At 40.6% G+C, this 20,740-nt stretch overlaps 1 protein-coding gene across 1 annotated transcript in view; it reads left to right on the top strand.

Annotated features, from left to right (window-relative positions):
* The window catches only part of LOC127679259 (phospholipid-transporting ATPase ABCA3-like), a 115,382-nt gene extending 96,052 nt beyond the window's left edge, over positions 1-19,330 (top strand). Inside the window, exons 24-30 of the mRNA XM_052174979.1 lie at positions 5,605-5,730; positions 5,953-6,147; positions 14,051-14,238; positions 14,898-15,068; positions 15,447-15,637; positions 18,753-18,826; positions 19,190-19,330. Of these exons, the coding sequence (XP_052030939.1) occupies positions 5,605-5,730; positions 5,953-6,147; positions 14,051-14,238; positions 14,898-15,068; positions 15,447-15,637; positions 18,753-18,826; positions 19,190-19,330 (1,086 nt within the window). The remainder of the gene's footprint in view (positions 1-5,604; positions 5,731-5,952; positions 6,148-14,050; positions 14,239-14,897; positions 15,069-15,446; positions 15,638-18,752; positions 18,827-19,189) is intronic.
* Positions 19,331-20,740: the final 1,410 nt, after the last annotated feature.

Genomic DNA, 20,740 nt, shown 5'->3' with positions numbered 1-20,740 from the left:
TGAAAATTTGTGTATATAACATATCTTCTGGTGATTCTGCTGCTGTTCACAGAATTGTCTACTGAGATCAAGGCATAGAGGGTAGGAGTTTCCAGGCTGTTCTACAAGTCAGGCAAGCAGACACCAAAACACAGACTTAGCCATGAGGACCCTACTAGAGGTAGACTGGTGTCCATAGATAAGGAGAGTTTCCTATTCAGTTGAAAGACTCATCTATAGAATGAAGAAAGAATTACCCTAAGGGCAGGGTATAGCCTCAGGACTAGAGAATAAAGCCAAATCAGCAAATAGCTGACAAGCACCAGAAATATTGCTCCTTGGAAGTAAACTCTTATACTCAATTCTGCAGTTATAATGCATTTCAAAGATATCCCTCAAGTATCTACTGTTGCTTGGTAATAGCAGATGCTGGACAGGGACTCAGATTTGTTAGATGTCTAGGAAGAACAAGCAGATCTCAGATCTTGGAGGAGAGTTGAAAAGAGAAGTCAATCAGAGATCAGACAAGTACCAGTCATGGGGACAAGATTTTTAATCAAGGAAATATAAAATGCTGAAACTGTATATACTAGGAACCAAACACAATTCTGGCAATTGTATATACTTGAGGGAGTAAATTCGAGGCATGGAGGTGGAATGGGGCTCAGGCATGAAGCAGTGACTATTAAAGAGCTACACAAGGATTCAACAGGACAAAACTCAAATGCAGGTGGCTGTCAATGATGGTAAATCCAGCCAGGGAACTCCTCAGAAGTTCCAGGAGAAATATACTGAACTATGCTGAGCCATTAGGGAATGATTAGGGGAAGAATTCATAATCAGAAGAATCATACACACACATTTTATTTTTGTATATTTGATGTTCATTAGATTTTGTTGTTCCTCCCACATGCATTCATTTGTACTATTTTAGTTGACTTAGTTAACCTGATCAGGTGTCACTAGCTTGTTAGTTCCTTCAAAGTACCATATTTGGAATTTTCACTCTTTTTACGTGTTTTACCCCATTTCACTAATCTCCCTTCCTACTTTCTGTATTTCTGATTTATTATATTATGAGGCCATAACAACATACTTGGAGACTAATGCATAAAATGAATTTTAAAAACAGGAAGATTGAAGATAAGCCACGATATAGATGAAAAAAATCCTTGATGTTGCAGGTATTTGATTACACTATGAACCCCAAGATTGCATCATTTACTGGAAAAACCTGTTTTTAGTTGTGGTATGGCTCAGCCCTTAGCACATACCTTAATCACTCTTGCTAGAACACAGACACACCTTTAGTACACAGCTTTAATCCTAAACAATGAAGGTAAAGTTAGTTTGTAGAAGAAAGCAGCCATCTTTGAGAATGAGTGGCAGACAAAGTGATGATTCAGAGAAAGATTTGACAGAATAGAATATGCCCAACTCTCATGAGTAGTAGGGAAGGGAAGCTACTTAGGGAAGAACAGTACAGAGAAAGAAAAGGAGAGAGGGCAATTTTACCAGGATAGTTGTACAAAGACAAGTTGCAGAGAGAAAACAAGCTAGACACAGGTATAGACAGAATAAGCCAGATATTGAGGAGTCAGAAGATTAGAACATATTGTCAAAGTTAGTACGAGGCCAAGCAGAGCAATTCAGTCAGAAACTGAAAGAAGCCAGTTTGAATATGTTAGTGTGGAGAAGAGTTTTGAGCCAGAACAGCTGAGTTGACTAGGCAGCTAGAGTTCAGAAAGAGCTAGAAAGGGTAAGCTTATTTGGCAGTAAACATTCTAGAGCTAAAAACATTCTAGGCCTAGATTGGATTGTACAGTGGTTAGAAGCTTCCAGAGTTAAGCCTAGGTTAGCAGACTGAGGCAGTAAGCCTTGGAGGTGATAATTATGTCAGGTGACTAAAAGGCACTTTTACACTTTGACAAAAGTGTTAACAGCTCAAATTCATGACCTAGCCAGGTATATTCCAGAACATAAAGACTGTAATAATCTAAAATCAAATTAGCACATTAGTAAAAATAGAAAGTAAGAAAAAATTATTGACAAGTTCAGAAAAAACATTTTGCATAATTCACTATACAAATTAGAAATAGAAAGAAAAAGAAGTTTTTTAATATGATAAAAGAGCAGTTACACCAGGCAGTGGGAGCACATAACTTTGATCCCTTTGATCCCAGCACTCAAAAGGCAGAGGCAGGCAGATCTCTATGAGTTCAAGGCCAGCCTTAAACAAAAAAGTGAGTTCTAAGACAGCTAGAGCTGTACAGAGAAATCCTGTCTCAAAACAAAAACAAAAACAAAACAGAGACAGAGAGTGAGAGAGGGAAGGAGGATGGAGAAAGAATGTGTGTGTGAGAGAGATTACAAATATACAAAAATGCACCACACATATCTTGATAGCCTCTTGAAAGTTTCCCTCTTATATCAAAAGAACACAAATGCCTGTTTTCACTTATTTTAATGCAACTATTTTCTGCTGATCACAGCTAATGTGATAAGATAGGGAAAAGATATCCTAAGCATAGTTTGGAAAAAAGAAATATAAAATTCATTACAGATCACAGGAATGTATATGATTTAAAAAAATCTATAGACAAGTATTAGCATTAATATTTCTAAAGGAAAATCAGTATAAATGAATCAATTATGTATTGAAATACTGTCCATAAAAAGTAAAATAGAGAAAGAATACCATTTAAACATATGTAAAAAAAAAAAGCTAAAATAAGAAGAAAGGTGAAAAATAATATGGAAAACTTTGACACAGAAAGTTTCAAGCAATTTGGAAGACTAAAGGAGAATTACATAAAGGTGGCAACATGCCATGCACATGCTAGGGAACTTGACAATAGTATGATGACTATTTCTCTCTAGGTTGATTGAAATGGATGATGTAATCTCTGTCCATATCCCAGCCGAGTGCATGGGGATTAAGTTCTGGGGAGTTGCTGAATCAGAAGACTCTAAATTTTGCAAGTGTGGGAAAAGTAAAGAACCAGAAATGACTAAGGACACCCTTAGACAGAACAAAAGGAGGGCACTATTCAGATCTGCAAATCCTTAAAATAAACTTTGTGGCATTGGTTCTCAACCTGAGGGTCATGACTCCTTAGGGCCAATTTGTAACAATGAAAATACATCCTGCATATCATATACTTATACTACAATTCATAACAATAGCAAAACTAGAGTAATGAAGTAACAACTAAAATAATTGTATGGCTGGATATCACTATGGGAGGGTTGCAGCATTAAGAAGGTTGAGAACTGCTGCTCTAAGGGATTGGCAAGATGGCTCAGCACTTGCCTCATATGCCTGGTGATCCTATGGAACCTGTGAAAGAATGGACTTCACAAACTTGTACCTGGACCCACATGCATCCAGTGGCACATGCCACCTCCCCCTGCATGCACTCACCCTTACACAATGGTAATTAATTCATAAACCCTCAAAGGATTAAACTAGTCAAAACAACACATCAAGAAAGAATAGTGCACTAACTAGGAAGGAGGCATACTTGTTATGTGTGGCCGTCATCATCATCTAGGGGTTACCTAGAAATTCAACCCAGTAAATCACATGCTTTATTGATAGAAACCAGAATTCTGTGTTTTTACCAAAGATTTACTTATCTTATTCTATGTGTATTTCTGTGCCTGAGTGCATGTATGTGCATCACCACATGTGTGCAGATGCCTGTGGAGGACAAAAGAGTGGGTTGGATCCCCTGTAACTAGAGTTCTAGGCATTTGTGAGATGTCTGACATGTGTGCTAGGAACTGAACCTGGGCCATCTGTGACAGCAACAAGTACTCTTAATAGCTTCCCCATCTCTCCAGCCCATGTACTATATATTCATGAACCACCTGTGTAGGCCCAGTATGAGCTACAGTCTGAGAACAATTGTAATAGCATAGCAACTATGTAGTACTATGACCTGCAGCAAAGTTGGCATGTGGCACAGTTGGGAAGGGCAGTTCTCAATAAATGAAACTCCTGTTGGATAAGTATGTGAAAATAATGAACTTTGACTCTGCCTTTGCTCCTTATAGATAAGTTATAGGTTTATAACTCTACTAGAAGCCCCACAGTAAAATTTAACAAAAGTTTATAGCAACAGTAACAACTACAAACCAATGGAAAAAAATCCCTCCTGATAGCAAAAGATATTAATCATGGCGTGAGTAAATAGGCAGGCCCCAGTGAATAATTCTGAAATAAAAACCAGTAAGGAAAAGGCAGGCATAGCTATATTTAAAAATAGTTAAGATTTAGACACTGACCACATACAAAGTACACAGATCCAGTAAACACATATAAAGGCATACTATGTTTCCATCATAAGGCAAATGTATATAAAAGCCACTGAGGGACACCACTACATAGGAATGTAGGTTATCATATGCACTAAGGGACCCACACATATATGATAGAAATGCATATACTTGTTCTCTAAAAGTGTATATAATATATTCACTTATAAAATATGTACAAAGTGTGTGAGAGAATGCTCATGCTGCATTCATAGGAGAACAGGACAAAAGACTCATTACTGTGAGCCATATAGGGACAAAAATGACTGTCTTAAGATAGAATGTAGTGATGAGAAGAGACATCCTGCAACTTACGATATGGCCCAAAAGAAACTAGACACAAAAAAGCATATGCAACATCCAAAACTAAGTAAAACTAATGAATAATTGAGAGAATAGAAAATGAAAAGCATTGTCAGACACGTACATTGCAGAAATCCATGAAGTAGTAGGTTGTGACATTTCTCTGTCTGAATTATGTCAAGCTTTAGTAGTTGGTGCTAAAAATGGCACCAAGTAGGATGCAGAGCAAAGACAATAAAACTGAGGGTAGCTTCTTATATTTGACTATAGTTATACAAGGTGTTACCCTTAGAGAAGCTGTCTAGAGTACAGCCAGTAAGTCAAGCGTGCCTCAAAATAAAAATCTTGCATCACTTGAAATGAGACACATATATGTGCTGGCTCTTGGAATTCTCTTTGGCCCTGTGCTGTGTCAAGTGCCCTTCCAGTCCTCTCTGTTCCCTGCTATAAGTCTCCTGATGCACTTCAATTTATGTAATTCGCCTCAGCTGTTTCATACACTGAACTCTCCACAATTTCTCCTATCTCCGAGATAAGGCTAAATTAATTTAATTCGGCTCATGGTTTCAGAAGATTAGAGTTCTGAAATTATGGCAGAGCAAAGGAACAGCCAAGAGTTTGCATCTTGATCAACCACAGGGTTTGGGGGTGGGGGCAGGAAGAGAAAGACACACAGAGTAAAAGAACACTAAGAACCATCTTGTCTTGGCATTCATCTGTACTTTATTATTACCAGATGTTTTTTACCACAATCAATATTTGCTGTGGTTGTAATTTTTTGTGATGTCTGCTTTGGCATCACAATCTTTACTTGTTCATGGCATGAAATCTAGTTAGTTTTTAAGCTCTGGAAATGAGAAATACGTTTTTTAATAAGAGTCATAGTTATGTGCAGGAAGTCGCTTGACTTCTCTCTTGAATCCTCTGGGTCAGGCTTCATGAATTCATCCAGCCTTGGAAGATAATCGGTATGTAACACCTACTTTTGCTTCCCCAATTCAGGCTAGAATGTCTGAGGAGCTCTCTGGAGACTCTGAAGAGGAAGATGTACAAAATGAAAGAGAGACTATCCTGAACCATTCTTGGCGCTCACTGAATTCTACTGTGCTCATTAAAGAGCTCATAAAGGTGAACGTCCCTCCGTGAACAGCACATGGCTTCATTCCCTACGATGAATGCTGAGAGCTTATGGTGGACCTGTGGATCTATGGCTAGCAGATCCCAAAGTACTGGAGGAAGCGTTCTTGTAAACCTCTCTGAAGCATTGCTGTCTGGAAAGGTTTGAAAGTTTGTGTTTGAACCATCCAAATGAACATTTTCCATGTGTTTTGTGTTTTCTTTGTTTTTAAGGTCTATTTTAAAATTCCACCCACTCTGGCTGTGAGAAATATCTCTGTCACCATTCAAAAGGAGGAGTGCTTTGGTTTGCTTGGGTTAAATGGAGCTGGGAAAACTACTACCTTTAAAATTATGACTGGAGAAGAGATAGCTACCTCTGGGGATGTGTTCATTGAAGGCTACAGTGTCACCAGAAATATCCTAAAGGTATGCTAGTAAACAGCCTGATGACCTAGGAGAACAATGAGAGATTCTGTACATCTGTCAGTAGCTTCTAGAAAGATACGTAAAATGTAAGGGAACACAGGACGGTAAGAAAGGCAGCTTTGTACTGGCTAGTTTTGTGTGTCAACTTGACACAGGCTGGAGTTATCACAGAGAAAAAAGCTTCAGTTGGGAGAGTGCCTCCATGGGATCCAGCTGTGGGGCATTTTCTCAATTAGTGATCAAGTGGGGAGGGCCCCTTGTGGGTGGTGCTACCTTTGGGCTGGTGCTCTTGGGTTCTATAAGAGAGCAAGCTGAGCAAGCCAGGGGAAGCAAGCCAGTAAGAAACATCCCTCCATGGCTTCTGCATCAGCTCCTGCTTCCTGATCTGCTTGAGTTCCTATCCTGACTTCCTTTGGTGATGAACAGCAATGCGGAAGTATAAGCTGAATAAACCCTTTCCTCCCCAACTTGCTTCTTGGTCATGATGTTTGTGCAGGAATAGAAACCCTGACTAAGACAAATTGGTACCAGCATAGTGGGGTATTCCTGTGACAACCTAACCATGTTTTGGGGAGGACTGTGGAAGGACTTTGGAACTTTGAGCTAGAAAAATCATTAGAATATTAAGAGCTTGGCGGAAAGTTCTGTAGGAGCTTGGAAGACAATGTTAAGAACAGTGCAAAAGATGGAGGCCTGGCTTGTGAAATTTCAGAGGGAATATTAAAGACTCTTACAGCGGCCATGTTTTGATAGTGAAGATTCTGTGGTTTGGGTTAGCTGGGGCTGAATAATCAGCTGTGAGTAACAAGATACCAGAACCACTAAAGCAAACCTTTATGTTACTGGGACTATGGATGCTGGTTAGCTGGAGCTAAGAAATTAGCAGTGATTAAGAAGAAACCAGCATCACTGAGGTGAAATCTTCTGGGAAGTGTTTTCTGAGAGCACAGAGGCTGTGTTCCAGAGATAGCCACAGTTGTATTTTGTGCTGTGGATGGACTTGGTACTGTGTAAGAGTCACCCAGGTGGTACTGGTTTTGAAGGCATGAAGGGGTCATGAAGAGCAGCTGAGGCTCCTGGCACAGTGAGAGGCCACGGAAGGCCATTGGTGAAGGTGCAGCCTCAGTTGCAATTGATGGCCCAGGACTTGAAGGGGTCATGCATAGGAGCTGAGGCTTGTCACCCTGATGAGAGCCTATGAGAGGCTATTGGTGAAGCCTAATTACAGTGGAAGAGAGCAGCGTTTTGGAGATGCCAGTACCATGTGATGACCACCAAGAACAGCAGCAGCAGTGGAGTACAGGCAGCTGGAGCCTAGAAGACAAGCTGTGTGCTACAAAGGGCAGAGCTGGAGAAGTGACCCAAGTCCTTGGAGGAGCCCAGGAGATCGTGAGTTGGATCCCAGACACTGAACCATTGGAGTTTGAGTTTTGCTTTTGGTTGTGACTGTGCCCTGATATGTTTCCCTCTTGAAGGAAGAAAGTATTTTAGTGGAGCCCACAGTTGAGAGACTTTGAATTTTTAAAAGACTTTGAATTTGAAAGATATTGGACATTTTAAGGTGATTGAACTTTTAATATGTAAAGACTGTGGGACTTTTAAAGTAATTTAGATCTTGGGGATGAATAAGAAAGTAAGGGTTGAGACTTAATAGTGATGTGTTTTGTGTGTCAAGTTGACAAGGGGTCAATTGTACTGGCTAGTTTTGTGTGTCCACTTGACACAGGCTGAAGAAAGGAGCTTCAGTTGGGGAAGTGCCTCTATGAGATCCAGCTGTGGGGCATTTTCTCAATTAGTGATCAAATGGGGAGGGCCCCTTGTGGGTGGTGCTACCTTTGGGCTGGTGCTCTTGGGTTCTATAAGAGAGCAAGCTGAGCAAGCCAGGGGAAGCAAGCCAGTAAGAAACATCCCTCCATGGCCTCTGCATCAGCTCCTGCTTCCTGACCTGCTTGAGTTCCTATCCTGACTTTCTTTGGTGATGAACAGCAATGCGGAAGTATAAGCTGAATAAACCCTTTCCTCCCCAACTTGCTTCTTGGTCATGATGTTTGTGCAGGAATAGAAACCCTGACTAAGACAACCAACCGAGACACAACTTATCCCAGCAGCACCTCTAACACAGCACATAGTGCACACAAACACCCATTAGACCCACTGTCCAGCCTAGTATTTAAGAAGAACCTTGAAGTTTTCCTAACATAACAAGCATCTGAACCAGCTGGGCATGGTGCCACATGTCTTTAATACCAGCACTCAGGAGGCCGGTATATGGATCTCTGAGTTCTAGGCTGACCTTGTCTATACAGTAAGACCCTCTTTCAAAAAAAAATCTGAACTGGAAACCAATTGATACCCCAAATTAAGGCACTGAGAAAGGAAAAAATAAAAGACTCACCCCTTACCTAGCACAAAACTGCACAGCAGGATCGAGGAGATAGTTGTGGTTCAAGTGCTGCTGCACAGACCTAATGATCTAAGTTTGGATACCCAGAGCCCACATAAAAGCCAGATACAGTAGGACTTGTATATGCAATCCCAGCATTCTGACAGCAAGATGGCAGAGAAAGAAGAATGGCGGCTGACTGAGTGTATATAATGGTGACTATCAACAGACCCAACCTCAAATAAGGTAGAAGTTGACCTTTGACCTCTGTAGGAATTCTCATACTCCTATGCATGCAAGTACACAGATACACACACACACACACACACACACACAGGGGGGCGGTGGAAGGGAGGAAGAAAGGGAACAAAAAACAACTTCAAAGTAGAAACTCTGAAGGGATCCAATATGAGATCAGGAAGAACTGAATGCTAAATGATGAATTGTTCAAAGATCAGGCAGAACAAATCTTTTATTATTATTATTATTGATATATTTTTATTTACATTTCAAATGATTTCCCCCTTTCTGGGTCCCCACTCCCCGCAAGTCCCATAAGCCCTCTTCCTTCCCCCTGTTTCTCCATTTACCCTTCCCACTTCCCTGTTCTGGAATTCCCCTATACTCTTGCACTGAGTCTTTCCAGAACCAGGGGCCACTCCTCCATTCTTTTTGGACATCATTTAATTTGTGGATTATGTCTTGGGTATTCAAAGTTTCTAGGCTAATATCCACTTATCAGTGAGTGCATACCATGATTGATCTTTTGAGACTGGGTTACCTCTTAAAACTCTTCAGCAAGCAAGCAAACAAAACTCTAATAGGGAGCTGGTCATCTGGCTGGTACTCTTAAACTGTGAATTTTATCTCCTGGGACTCAACCAGATCCTGAGTAAAAAGCCCCTTGAACAGCCTGCAGGAGAAAGGAAACAGGAAACAATGCAGAGAGCATCCTGTCCTTAAAGAGTCTGAACATAGAAGTTAAGTAACCAGACTCTTAAATTCCTGAAGTAAATGCCCAATCTAACACTCTCCAGCTGTTAGTTCTGCTTCAGAGGAGAAGGAACAGTTGAGAAGCTCCTACTTAATGATGCTAACTGACAAAGCTGCAACGTCAGGCACCATATTGAATATAACTGGGAGAATAACATCCTTGCCTTGTTCCTAATTTTAGGATTTGTTGAAAATATTTTTATTAATTATTTAATAAATTAATTATTTAACTTAATTATTTTGCTCCTCTCCCAGTCCCCCCTTGCCGAGTTATTCCCCTTATGCCCCCTGCCCTTTGCCTCTGAGAGGTTGCCCTTTCTGGGTATCCCCTCATCCTGGGGCCTCAAGCCCTTACAGGATTAGGCACATGCTCCTCCACTGAGGCCAGACAAGGCAGTCCTCTGCTACATATATGTTTGGGACCTTGGATCTGCTCTTTGCTTGGTGGCTCAGTCTCCAGAATTCTCAGGAGTCCAGGTTAGTTGACACTGTTGGTCTTCCTATGTTGTTGCCACCCCCGTCAGTCAGTTCCTTCAGTCCTTCCCCTAACTCTTCCATATGGCTCCTCAATCTCAGTCCAATGCTTGGCTGTTAAGTGTCTGCCTTTTCCTCGGTCAGAGGAAAGCCATGCCAAGCTCATGTCTGTACGTTCAACATAGCATCAGTAATAGTGTTAGGGTTGGATGCCTGCCCCCGGGACGAATCCCAGGCTGGGCCAATCACTAGCTTGCCGTTTGTTCAGCCTCTGCTCCCCTTTTTGTCCCTGCATTTCTTTTAGATAGACAAGTTTTGTTTAGTGGGTTGGTTCCCCATCCCTCCAATGGGGGTCCTGTCTGACTACTGGAGGTGGTCTCTTCAGGTTCCATGTCCCCACTGTTGGGCATTTTGGTTAAAGCCACCCACACTGAGTCCTTGGAGCCTCCCCTCCCAGGTCTCTGGGACTTTCTAGAGTTTCCCTGCAGCACCCCATCCATGGCAGCTGCATATTTCTATTCAACCTCCTGGCCCCCTGAGCCTCTCTCCTGTCTATTTCCATACCTGATCCTGTCCTCCCCCGAACCTCCCCCGCATCTTCTTCCCAGGTTCTTCTCTCCCTCTGTCTCCCATGATTATTTTGTTCCCCCTTCTAAGTAGGATTTAAACATCATCACTTAGGCCTTCCTTCTTGTTTAATTTCTTAGGGTCTGTGGGATATATCATGGGTAGTCTTTACTTTTTGGCTGATATCCACTTATCAGACAGTACATACCTTGCATGTCCTTTTGAGTCTGGGTTACATCACTCAGGATGATATTTTTGGAAAGAAAGAAGTCAAGGTACACTATTTGTGGATGATATGATAGTATACATAAGCGACCCCCAAAGTTCTACCAGAGAATTCCTACAGCTAATAAATTTCAGCAAAGTGGCTGGACATAAAATTAATTCAAAGAAATCAGTAGCTCTCCTTTATATAAATGATAAGTGGTCTGTGAAAGAAATTATGGAAATAACATCCTTCACAATAGCCACAAATAATATAAAATATCTTGGTGTAATTCTAACCAAGCAAGTGAAAGATCTGTATGACAAGAACTTCAAGTTCCTGAAGAAAGAAATTGTTTTGTTTTTTTGAAGAATGTACTTTTAATAGGACAATTTAAATAATCCATATCAATCTGTTTGTACATGCTTGGCTCAGGGAGTGGCACTATTAGGAGGTGTGGCCTTGTTGGAGGAAGTGTGTCATTGTGGAAATGGCCTTTGAGACCTTCCTCCTGGTCATGTGAGAGCCAGTCTTCTCCTGTCTGCCTTTGGATCAAGATGTAGAACACTGGGCTCCTCTAGCACCATGTCTGCCTGGACGCTGCCATGATTCCCACCTTGATGATAATGGACTCAACCTCTGAACTGTACACCAGCCCCAATTAAATGTTGTTCTTTATAAGAAGTGGCTTGGTCATGGTGTCTCTTCTCAGCAAAGGAAACCCTAACTAAGACATTATCTAAGATCTATGACCTAACTCTGTAATTATAAAATAACTGGTTATAAAACTATTCTGATGGGCAGTGGTGGTGCTTGTCTTTAATCCCAGCACTTGGAAGGCAGAGGCAGGTGGATTTCTGAGTTGCAGGCCAGCTTGGTCTACAGAGTGAGTTCCAGGACAGCCAGGACTATATAGAGAAACCCTGCCTCAAAAAACCAAAACCAAAACCAAAACAAAACCAAAAAACTATTCCATTGAGGTTATTTCCTGATTCCCTTTTATTAGTATGCAACTGTATTTGATTGACATTTATTGGAAACTTAATATGAACCAAGAAACTTGCAGAGTACTTAGTGTGTTATTGTGCTCAATACAATACCTGTTAACAAGGTTGTATAAATAGCTACAACTACAGATAATTCATAATGCTTCTTCAGCTACAGTGAACCTGTAAACTCAGTCTCTACAGCTGTCTTAATTGTGATGCTCTTCACTTTCAGATGTTGTTTGGTTCTTGTGTAAGTCAGCGAGGAATGTGTGCTTCCTGCTGCTGAAACAAAGCCTCTTTGGCTCCTGCCATTGCAGTTCTTTAGACTGTTCCTTGTGTTATTATTTTAAGTTCTCACTATGTTGGGGATTTTTGAAGGTAAAATGGTAGGAAACATTTATGGCAGCTTTTTATGTCTTAATGATCAATGTGACTGTTTTACCATCTGGATATGGTAATTTCAGTGTCAGATATATACGGTGTTGTGTACCATTTGTGATTGCTTATTAATTTGTATACTGAAATCTTTTATTAATTTCTCTTCCATTGTCTTTAAAAACATAATGTTCTGGAGTAATTTAAGGCCTTGAACAGACAGGAAACTTTGGTTTACTAAAAGATTACACACACACATACATACATACACACACACACACACATTTAATTTCAGAACATTTTAAACTAAATTTATGTTTCAGGATTTTTCTGGGATTTGTTAGAGTATATGAGAGCAAATGTGAGGCTATGTGTGCGATTGGCTCAACACACAGAGGTGGTGACAGGTTGACCTCTTCCTGCTGAGAAGTTTCCAGGATGAGTCAGGATGTGGCTAAACTTAATCTCATCTTTGTCAACACCTCCACATACTGTCAGAAACATGTACAGTGCAGAGTCATCCTTTGTATTCATACAATTTGGAATTACTGATTAACACGGGAAGGCTATTTTATGCCTACATTTTTCAAATACTTGATTTTTTTATAATGTGTATCCATCCTAAAATTTCTTTATTTCCAGGTCTTTAAATGAGAGAACATGGCTTTGACATTAATTTTATTTTTCAGTATTCTTGAACTCCTTAAAAATGCTTTTTATGAATACTGTTAACTGTTTTGGTGTTTTGAGACAGGCTCTCATTGTGTAGCCCTGGCTGGCCTGGAGCTCACTATGTAGACCAAGCTGGTCCTGAACTCACAGATCTGCCTGCCTCTGCCCCCCAAATTCTGGGGATTAAAAGGCATGCCACCATGCCAGCCCTGCTTTGTTTGTTTGTGTTTTTCATAAACCTAGATCTGAGAACAGGTGCTGTGCTCACTATGCATATTTATGAACCTGTTGTTGCCTTATTTAATCATCACTGTTCCTCCTTGATCCTCCTGCCTCTGCCTCTTCAGCACACCCTACTGGCATGTCCAACCACAGCCAGCTCTTAGCCCTTGTTCAACCATGTCACACACAGGTTTCAGTTAGCCATTCCTAAAGTCATAATTTTCTAAATATACACTAACTCTTCCGATTTTTCATTTTGTTTCATTATGGCTGTAACATGTCTTGTCTTACATAGACATCATTTTACTCTTGATTTTTAATTGCATAGTGGGTGTTTTGTCTTCATGTAATCTATTTCCTGTAGCATATAGTATGTTAGTTTATGACTAATGTGTGTAAAACAAGAGCTAGGATCCCAACTACACTTACTTGTACCATAGAAAATGTTCAAGAAGCCATATCACACAGACGAGAAAGACTAAGGACTCCACTCATCCACTCATCACAGCTAAGAAGTCAAGATTTCACTAAACCTAACCTAGAGTCTGCTGATCACCCTCTCACCTCTGTAGCAGGCATCACTCTTGATATCCTGGTGTCCCTTGAGACAGAATGACTGAAGACTTAAGGAAAAAGTTTCAAGTTTCAAAAACTTGTTGAGGGTAGATGTCACATTGCTTACTGGACTTACATCATGACAGGCACAGCAATGCTAGAGTAGCCTGCTCCGCGCAAATATTCGTCTGCAAATACTTGAACCACCCTACTGTCATTTTATCAAAGTTATCCTGGGCATATTCACCTTCATGCACGAAGTTCATGAGTTCTAATCCATGCAGCCACCCCTAGCCATAGTGAGTCTGTGACCCAATGGAAGATACAAAATTCTTTGCTGGACTCTGGGATGGATCAGTTTGTCCCAGGGGCATAGGCCAGAGAACTTCAAGTTTTTTTATATTATCCATACTTACTATGTGACGCTCAGTAAGCTGTCTTATCTCTCTTAATGTTCTCTTATTTTAGGTAAGGTCAAAAATTGGCTATTGCCCACAGTTTGATGCCTTGCTGGATTACATGACCTCTCAGGAGATATTGACAATGTACGCCAGGGTGTGGGGAATTCCAGAGAAGAATATTAGGCGCTATGTGGACAACTTGTTGGAAATGTTGTATCTGAAACCACAGGCTGAGAAGTTTATTTACACTTTGAGGTGAGATCACATGCTGGTGCTCCCATCCAGGAAGCAGTCTGACAACTTCCTTGTTTGGAATGAACTGCCAAGAGTCTAACCCAGGCTCCACAACAAACAGGCAAAGCCTGAAGCACTCAAATGTTCTGCAATGAAGCAGACCCTATGAGTATCACACCTTTTCTTTGCAGAGATAGACTCACAAATCTGGTTCAATTTGAATTTTGGTCAACAAGCTAGAAAAATGTGTATCTCTCTTCCTGTTTTGCTCTTCTTTGTCTCCTCATAAAGGACAAAGATGGGATTCTGTGTATTGTCCTGGCCAGCCACCATATAGTTTATAAATCAGGGAATCTCAAGGAACTACAAGACTTAAGAATCTAAATTTAACTGGTATTATGGTTAAAATTAAATTAGATAAACCAAAAGTCATCTTTTCCATTCCAAATGAAAGTGAACTGCTGTCTACTATTAGATTGAGTTTTGTGTCTTAGTACAACCACATATAATTAGCACTTTCTAACTTTTTTTATGCAACTGTTTTCAGATACACAGACTTTTTGAAATTTTGGTAACTTTTTTTCCTGTAAATAAAAATCTGAGTAGTAACTAGGTGTGTTACCTGTTAAATTACTGCAATGTAAAGCTATATTCTCCTCTTCTCTCCCTCGACTCTAAAGTGGAGGAAACAAACGTAGGCTGAGCACCGCGATCGCCATAATGGGAAACTCTTCAGTTGTCTTCCTGGATGAGCCATCCACTGGCATGGACCCACTAGCCCGGCGCATGCTCTGGAACACAGTGATAAAGACTCGGGAGAGTGGCAAGGTCATCATCCTAACCTCTCACAGGTGTGGCTCACAGGTGTGGCTCATGGGGTAGGGACTGGAAGTTGGAAGGAATTCTATGACTGAGAGAGAAATATCTGGGCTGGGAATAGTATACAGAAATTTCACTTGAATATGTGAGATTCTTATGGATTGGAATCCTAAAGAATGTTTGAATATATAAGGTAAGAATGTTTACAATCTGTTCCATTTGAAGATTTGGTCCTCTACTATTTTGAATTGTAATAAGGCCTATGGCCCTGATGATAAGCAAATGAACATTATCTCTTCAAAGGGGATCACACAATATTGGCTATATGGATATGCTCCAATGGAGATAATTTTGCCTTATGTTACTCTGGCTTTTTGTTTTGTTTTGTTTTGTTTTGTTTTGTTTTCTAGCATGGAGGAGTGTGAAGCTCTCTGTACTAGGCTAGCCATCATGGTGCAGGGGAAGTTGGTGTGTCTGGGTAGCCCTCAGCATCTCAAGAACAAATTTGGCAATGTTTACACCATGACCATCAAGTTCAAAAGTGACACTGATGACGATGCGATACAGGATTTAAAAGATTTTATTGCCGAGGTTTTCCCAGGTAAGTGTGGTCGGATTAACTTGGCAAGTGGTAAGTCATGCCTGTGGTCTCACTGACTGTATCTCACAGGAGTTTTCCATGAGTTTTTGGTATGTCTGACATCCAATAAGGAGTTCTTTGGGGGAAATGGTTGCGTCTATAACTGTGTCTGTTATGCAAAGCTTTCAAGAAAAATGGCAAATGTTTGTTAGTATCTCATATGAATGGGTCAGATAGTTATCCACATGAGCTGGCATATGATCTGAAGTCATAGAATTTCAAGTTTGAAGATCTCAGGTTTTGGTTTTGTATTTTTTTTATTTTAGCAAAATGCCACTTTTTAAAAAGAAAACCTGTATCAATCTGCTAGAACTGACTCCCATAGCAAACTACTACAGAAGGGGTGGGTTACACGACAGTTATTTTCTTACAGTTTTGAATGAGAGAGGGCCAAGATCAAGCTACCAGCAGGGCTGGTTTCTTCTGAGACCTCACTCCTTGGCTTGCATTGCAGACACCATCATTTCTACCTTACTTCTGAGGGTTGTCCTCTGTATATGAGTATTTCCCTAGTGCCCTGGCAGCTCCTTTTTTTTCTTAACGGACACCAGTCACAGTGGACTAGGGAAGTCACACCTATAGCCCCATTTAAACTCAATTACCTTGGTAAAGGTCCCATCTCCAAAGTTTCCTAGGAAATTAGAACTTCAATGTATGCAATAAAAATTTAGTCCATAATATAATCTATGAAAAACATTCAGAGTTTTCACCTTGTATGAAAAATTGTAACTCTGACCTTTTGCCCATCTCAGCCAGAATATGGTTTGGAAAGGCAAATGAGTGTTGTTTCGCCAAAATTCTGTTGCTGATGTTGGTTGGTCTTAAAAATCTGATAACTCAATGGTGGCAAGAAATTTATAATGGTTATGAGTCTAATAAAGCATTCATTTGATTAAAAATATTAAAGAAAGAGAGTTCTGTTCCTGAATGTTAAATCCAGTAAGCACCTGTCTGCCAGCCCCATGTACAGTGCAGTCTAACCTAGCTGATCTTATGTTTCTCTCCACACTCTCCTAAACATAAGAGTACAGTCCTAGCAAGGACTTTTAATATCCGTGGGATCCTCTCTCCATTTCTGCCTTTTCAGGCTGAGCAGAACAACAGAAATTGCTCTTGTGAGTAAAACTAAGGATTTGGAATTTTATAGTCTAAGCAATGGAAAGGTTTTAGGGTTAGGGTTAGGGTTAGGGCTGGTTAGTGCCAGCCCAATACTTGGCACTTGGGAGTTTGTTAACGTTTTTTATGTGACCGTTTGTTGTGTTTAACCAGTTTTCAATGTCTTCATGTGTAAGTGAATTCTCTTGTCATCTTCCCCTATAGACCCCTGTGTCTACAGATGCTGAATTAGTCATGTGTCCAGTGTTTGCCCAATTACAATTAGAGTTAGGGTTAGGGTTAGGGTTTAAATGAATGCTGTCTGTCTGGTCAAATAACACATCGTTGATGAGGGTTTTAGTAATGTAAGATGAAAAGTGATTTTAAATGGAGACTGTAACATATATACATATATGTATATATATATATATATATATATATATATATATATATACATATATATGTAAACAGAGGCCCCATATTCTGTCTCATGCCAGCACAATGCTTGGCACTTGGGAGTTTGTTAACATTTTTATTTGAGTGTTTTTAACCAGTTTTCAATGTCTTCCTGTGTAAATGAATCCTCTTGTCATCGTCCCCTGTAGACCACTTTCTCCACAGATGCTGAATTAGTCACGTGTCCAGTGTTTGCCCAATCACAGAACAAATAAGCTCAAGAAAGAGTCTCATTGTGAAAGGCAGTAACATCCTTTGTAGTTCTCTGTATCTTCAAACTGAAAAGAGCAATGGCCCAGAAATTCCATATCTAGAAACAGACCATAAATATTTGAATCATCTATGCTAACAGCTAGATTTAAAAAAAACATTCAGGACATTCTGACAGAACTATCAGTCAAATGAAAATAAAGTGTGGGATACTAACATACTAGATTACTGTGGTGCAGAAAAGATAAGGAATTAACTGTAACAATGTGTAACAACATGAATGAACCATAGAAACACAGTGTTCATTGAAAGGATTAGAAACCTTACTCAGCCCAACTATCTAGATGACTGGCAGAGGACTTATCTACCAAGTATGAGGCTAATATCAGGAGCAAAGTAAAAATACTAAGATTAAAAAGGAAAGATAATATATAATTAACAATTTTATTCAATTACATTGAAGGCACTTGGAGACCTTTTATTGGGAGCAGAGGCTAGAAAGTGGCATGTGGGGGCATGGGGGTATTTGGTTTGTTTGTTTGTTTTGTTTTGTTTACCTGAATAGGAGGTTTCCTGTGTAGTAACTTTAAATAATTAGGTTCTATGCTTGAAATACTACATAATAAAAATAATTGTGTGACAATGCATTCCTTGGGAGCTAATATTAAAGGAAATCTAATATTTTAATTATATATGAGTTACTTTCAATTTTTAAATCCAAGTCAACTTAATCTACAAAAGTATGTGTCCAAAATTCATAATGGATACTACCACTTGCCATCTAACTGTACTGGTGAATGCTTGCACAATTGTAAAGCAAGCTAACAAATGGACAGACTTTGGTGGCCTGTATGCTGTAACCTTGCCAGTGGCGGGGAGGCGGCATGATCACAAGAACATTGAGGCTGTATCTTTCCTGCGCGCCTCTAAAGCTGGCATAGGAAAGTGCACGACCTGGAACGTGCTTTCCCAGGCCACGTTCTCAGAACTGGCTTAGCAATACTGGCTCCTAAGGTCAGTTTTAGGAAGGTCAGCATCTAACATTGGACATGCAAGTTGAAACCAGTACACTCTATATAATAATACCATTTCATCAGTAATAAATCTTGTAAATACATTAGCCATACTGAATGCGGTAACTTGAATGAGAAGGTCCCCATAAGGCTCATGTTCTTAAATACTTGTTCTATCCACTTACGTACTGACCCGTTAGTGTCTCCCCTGTATATTAGATGATGCAGATGTCACATTATTTTAAGGCAGTTTTAAATGACATCTTTTAAGAATACTCACCTGTCTTGTTTTCTTGTCTTAGGCAGTGACTTAAAGCAAGAGAATCAAGGAGTCCTTAATTACTACATTCCCAGCAAGGACAACAGCTGGGGAAAGGTGATGGCACGCTAATGATGCCCTGGGGATCCAGGCGGTGGGATCATGCCTGTCGCCGTGGATGCACTAGCACATTCACATTACTTTTCAAATACATTAGAATTTAATTGCCTTCTGTTTTTGCCCCTAAATACTATTATTAGCCTGTGTCCCTCAAGAGAACTGGGACAGAGACCTGACTGCCCTTAGTTTCTCAATGACCCATTTCTCCTCTGGATTTCCCTTCTGGCCCTCCTGGAGCCTTTTGCCCTCTACTATGAAGCCAATGGACACTGGGGAGAGGAAGGAGTGAGTCCCCTGGGTTGGGGACTGGAGGGGACATTTCGGTGGTGACTGCATGCTTCTTGTCGCTGTTTGTTCAAGGTGTTCGGCATTCTGGAGAAAGCAAAGGAGGACTACAACTTAGAAGACTATTCCATCAATCAGATCAGCCTGGAGCAAGTCTTCCTGACCTTTACCAATCCAGATAACACAGAGAGTGGTTATGGGAAAGCAGTGCCTTGAGACTCAGTTACATCCCGTGATTATGACATCTTTATTCAAATGCACTTGGGTTTGGAGAGGGATATGTGTGTATGTATATATAACTTTGTGTAAATACATTTACATAATAAAAATTTATCTTCTACATTATGGACTTAGATGAGTCACTTGTGTACCTAGCATGTAGAGATCTACACGCTACGTTTATGAAATACTCTGTTCTCCCTCCTAGAAACATAAAAGAAGCAGCGTTTACCAGAGTGGAGACAAGGTCTTTTTTCCAGAATAGAAACATTCAGAAATAATGGTGGTATAGATGGGACAACATGAAGAACAGTATCATTGTGTTGTAGCAGCTGGTTGTGCACCGGAGGAGGATAAGGTCCCAGGTGAATCACCTTTCCCAGGACACACATACAATCGTGTAAACACACAGTCAATGTCAAAGATTAAAAGGTCAGCTGAATAGTAATTTCCCCAAGTCAAATCAAGAGTCTTTGCACTAAGAACATGAAAGTTCAAGAACAGAAAGGAAACATTGTTTTTAATAGTGTGTTTTGAGTCGCATACCCCTGGAATCCTGTCATTAAGGAGGTGGAAGCAGGGAGTCCAGGAGTTTAAGGCCAGCTACATGAGATGAGTCTTTGTCTCAGAAAGGAAACAGCAAAGAAGAATCCTGCGTCTTCTTCCCTACTGTGCCCCAGCTCTAAGATGGAAAGAAGGTGGGATGCCTTCCTACTGTCTAGGTAGGGAGAGCAAATGGTGAGCACCACAAGAACAAAACCTCTCTCTAGCACACACAGTCCGAGAAACAGACAAGTAGGGTGGGCAACACAGAATCGCCCGGCAAACAGTCTGGGGCTGCAGTGCTATGGGGTGGCTTGCTCTCGGCTTTTCCATCCTCAGTTGATACTGTCAACAACAAAATTGAAGCAGGCAAGTACAGGAGACAGGTTAGTGCCCTGAGACGCTATTTGGGTATGCCTATGCCCCCTCCTTTGCCTGCATGAACTGTGCACACACGCAGTCTGTGCACAATGCACACTACGGAACCTCAGAACCCACTCGCCCCTACCTGTGTTGATTGGGTGCTCTGTGAACCACACTATCAATTTCTCTGCCTCCAGCAAAAATCACACGTAGGTGGTTACTAATACCAAGAATATTCTGACATATCCTTCTAACAAGAGTGTAGAGGCCCAAAATAGTTTTAGGTGCATGCCCAGCAACGCAAATTCCCTTAAGTGAACTTTTACAGAGAATCCCCTAGTCACATCTTATGCCTGTTCACAATTGGGCATGCATTATGGTCACCTTGCTACTTTTGCAGATCTATGTGAGTCCTTGTTTTTAACTGTTTGGATAGGAGGCTAAGAACCTGTAAACCCTGGACCTTGCCTCCCCAGCAGACAACAAAATGATCTCCAGAAG

Source organism: Apodemus sylvaticus, chromosome 1, assembly GCF_947179515.1.
Source record: "Apodemus sylvaticus chromosome 1, mApoSyl1.1, whole genome shotgun sequence".
NCBI classification, from domain to species: Eukaryota; Metazoa; Chordata; class Mammalia; order Rodentia; family Muridae; genus Apodemus; species Apodemus sylvaticus.
The sequence above is the reverse complement of the archived record's forward strand: the minus strand, read 5'-3'. Positions and strand labels throughout refer to the sequence as shown.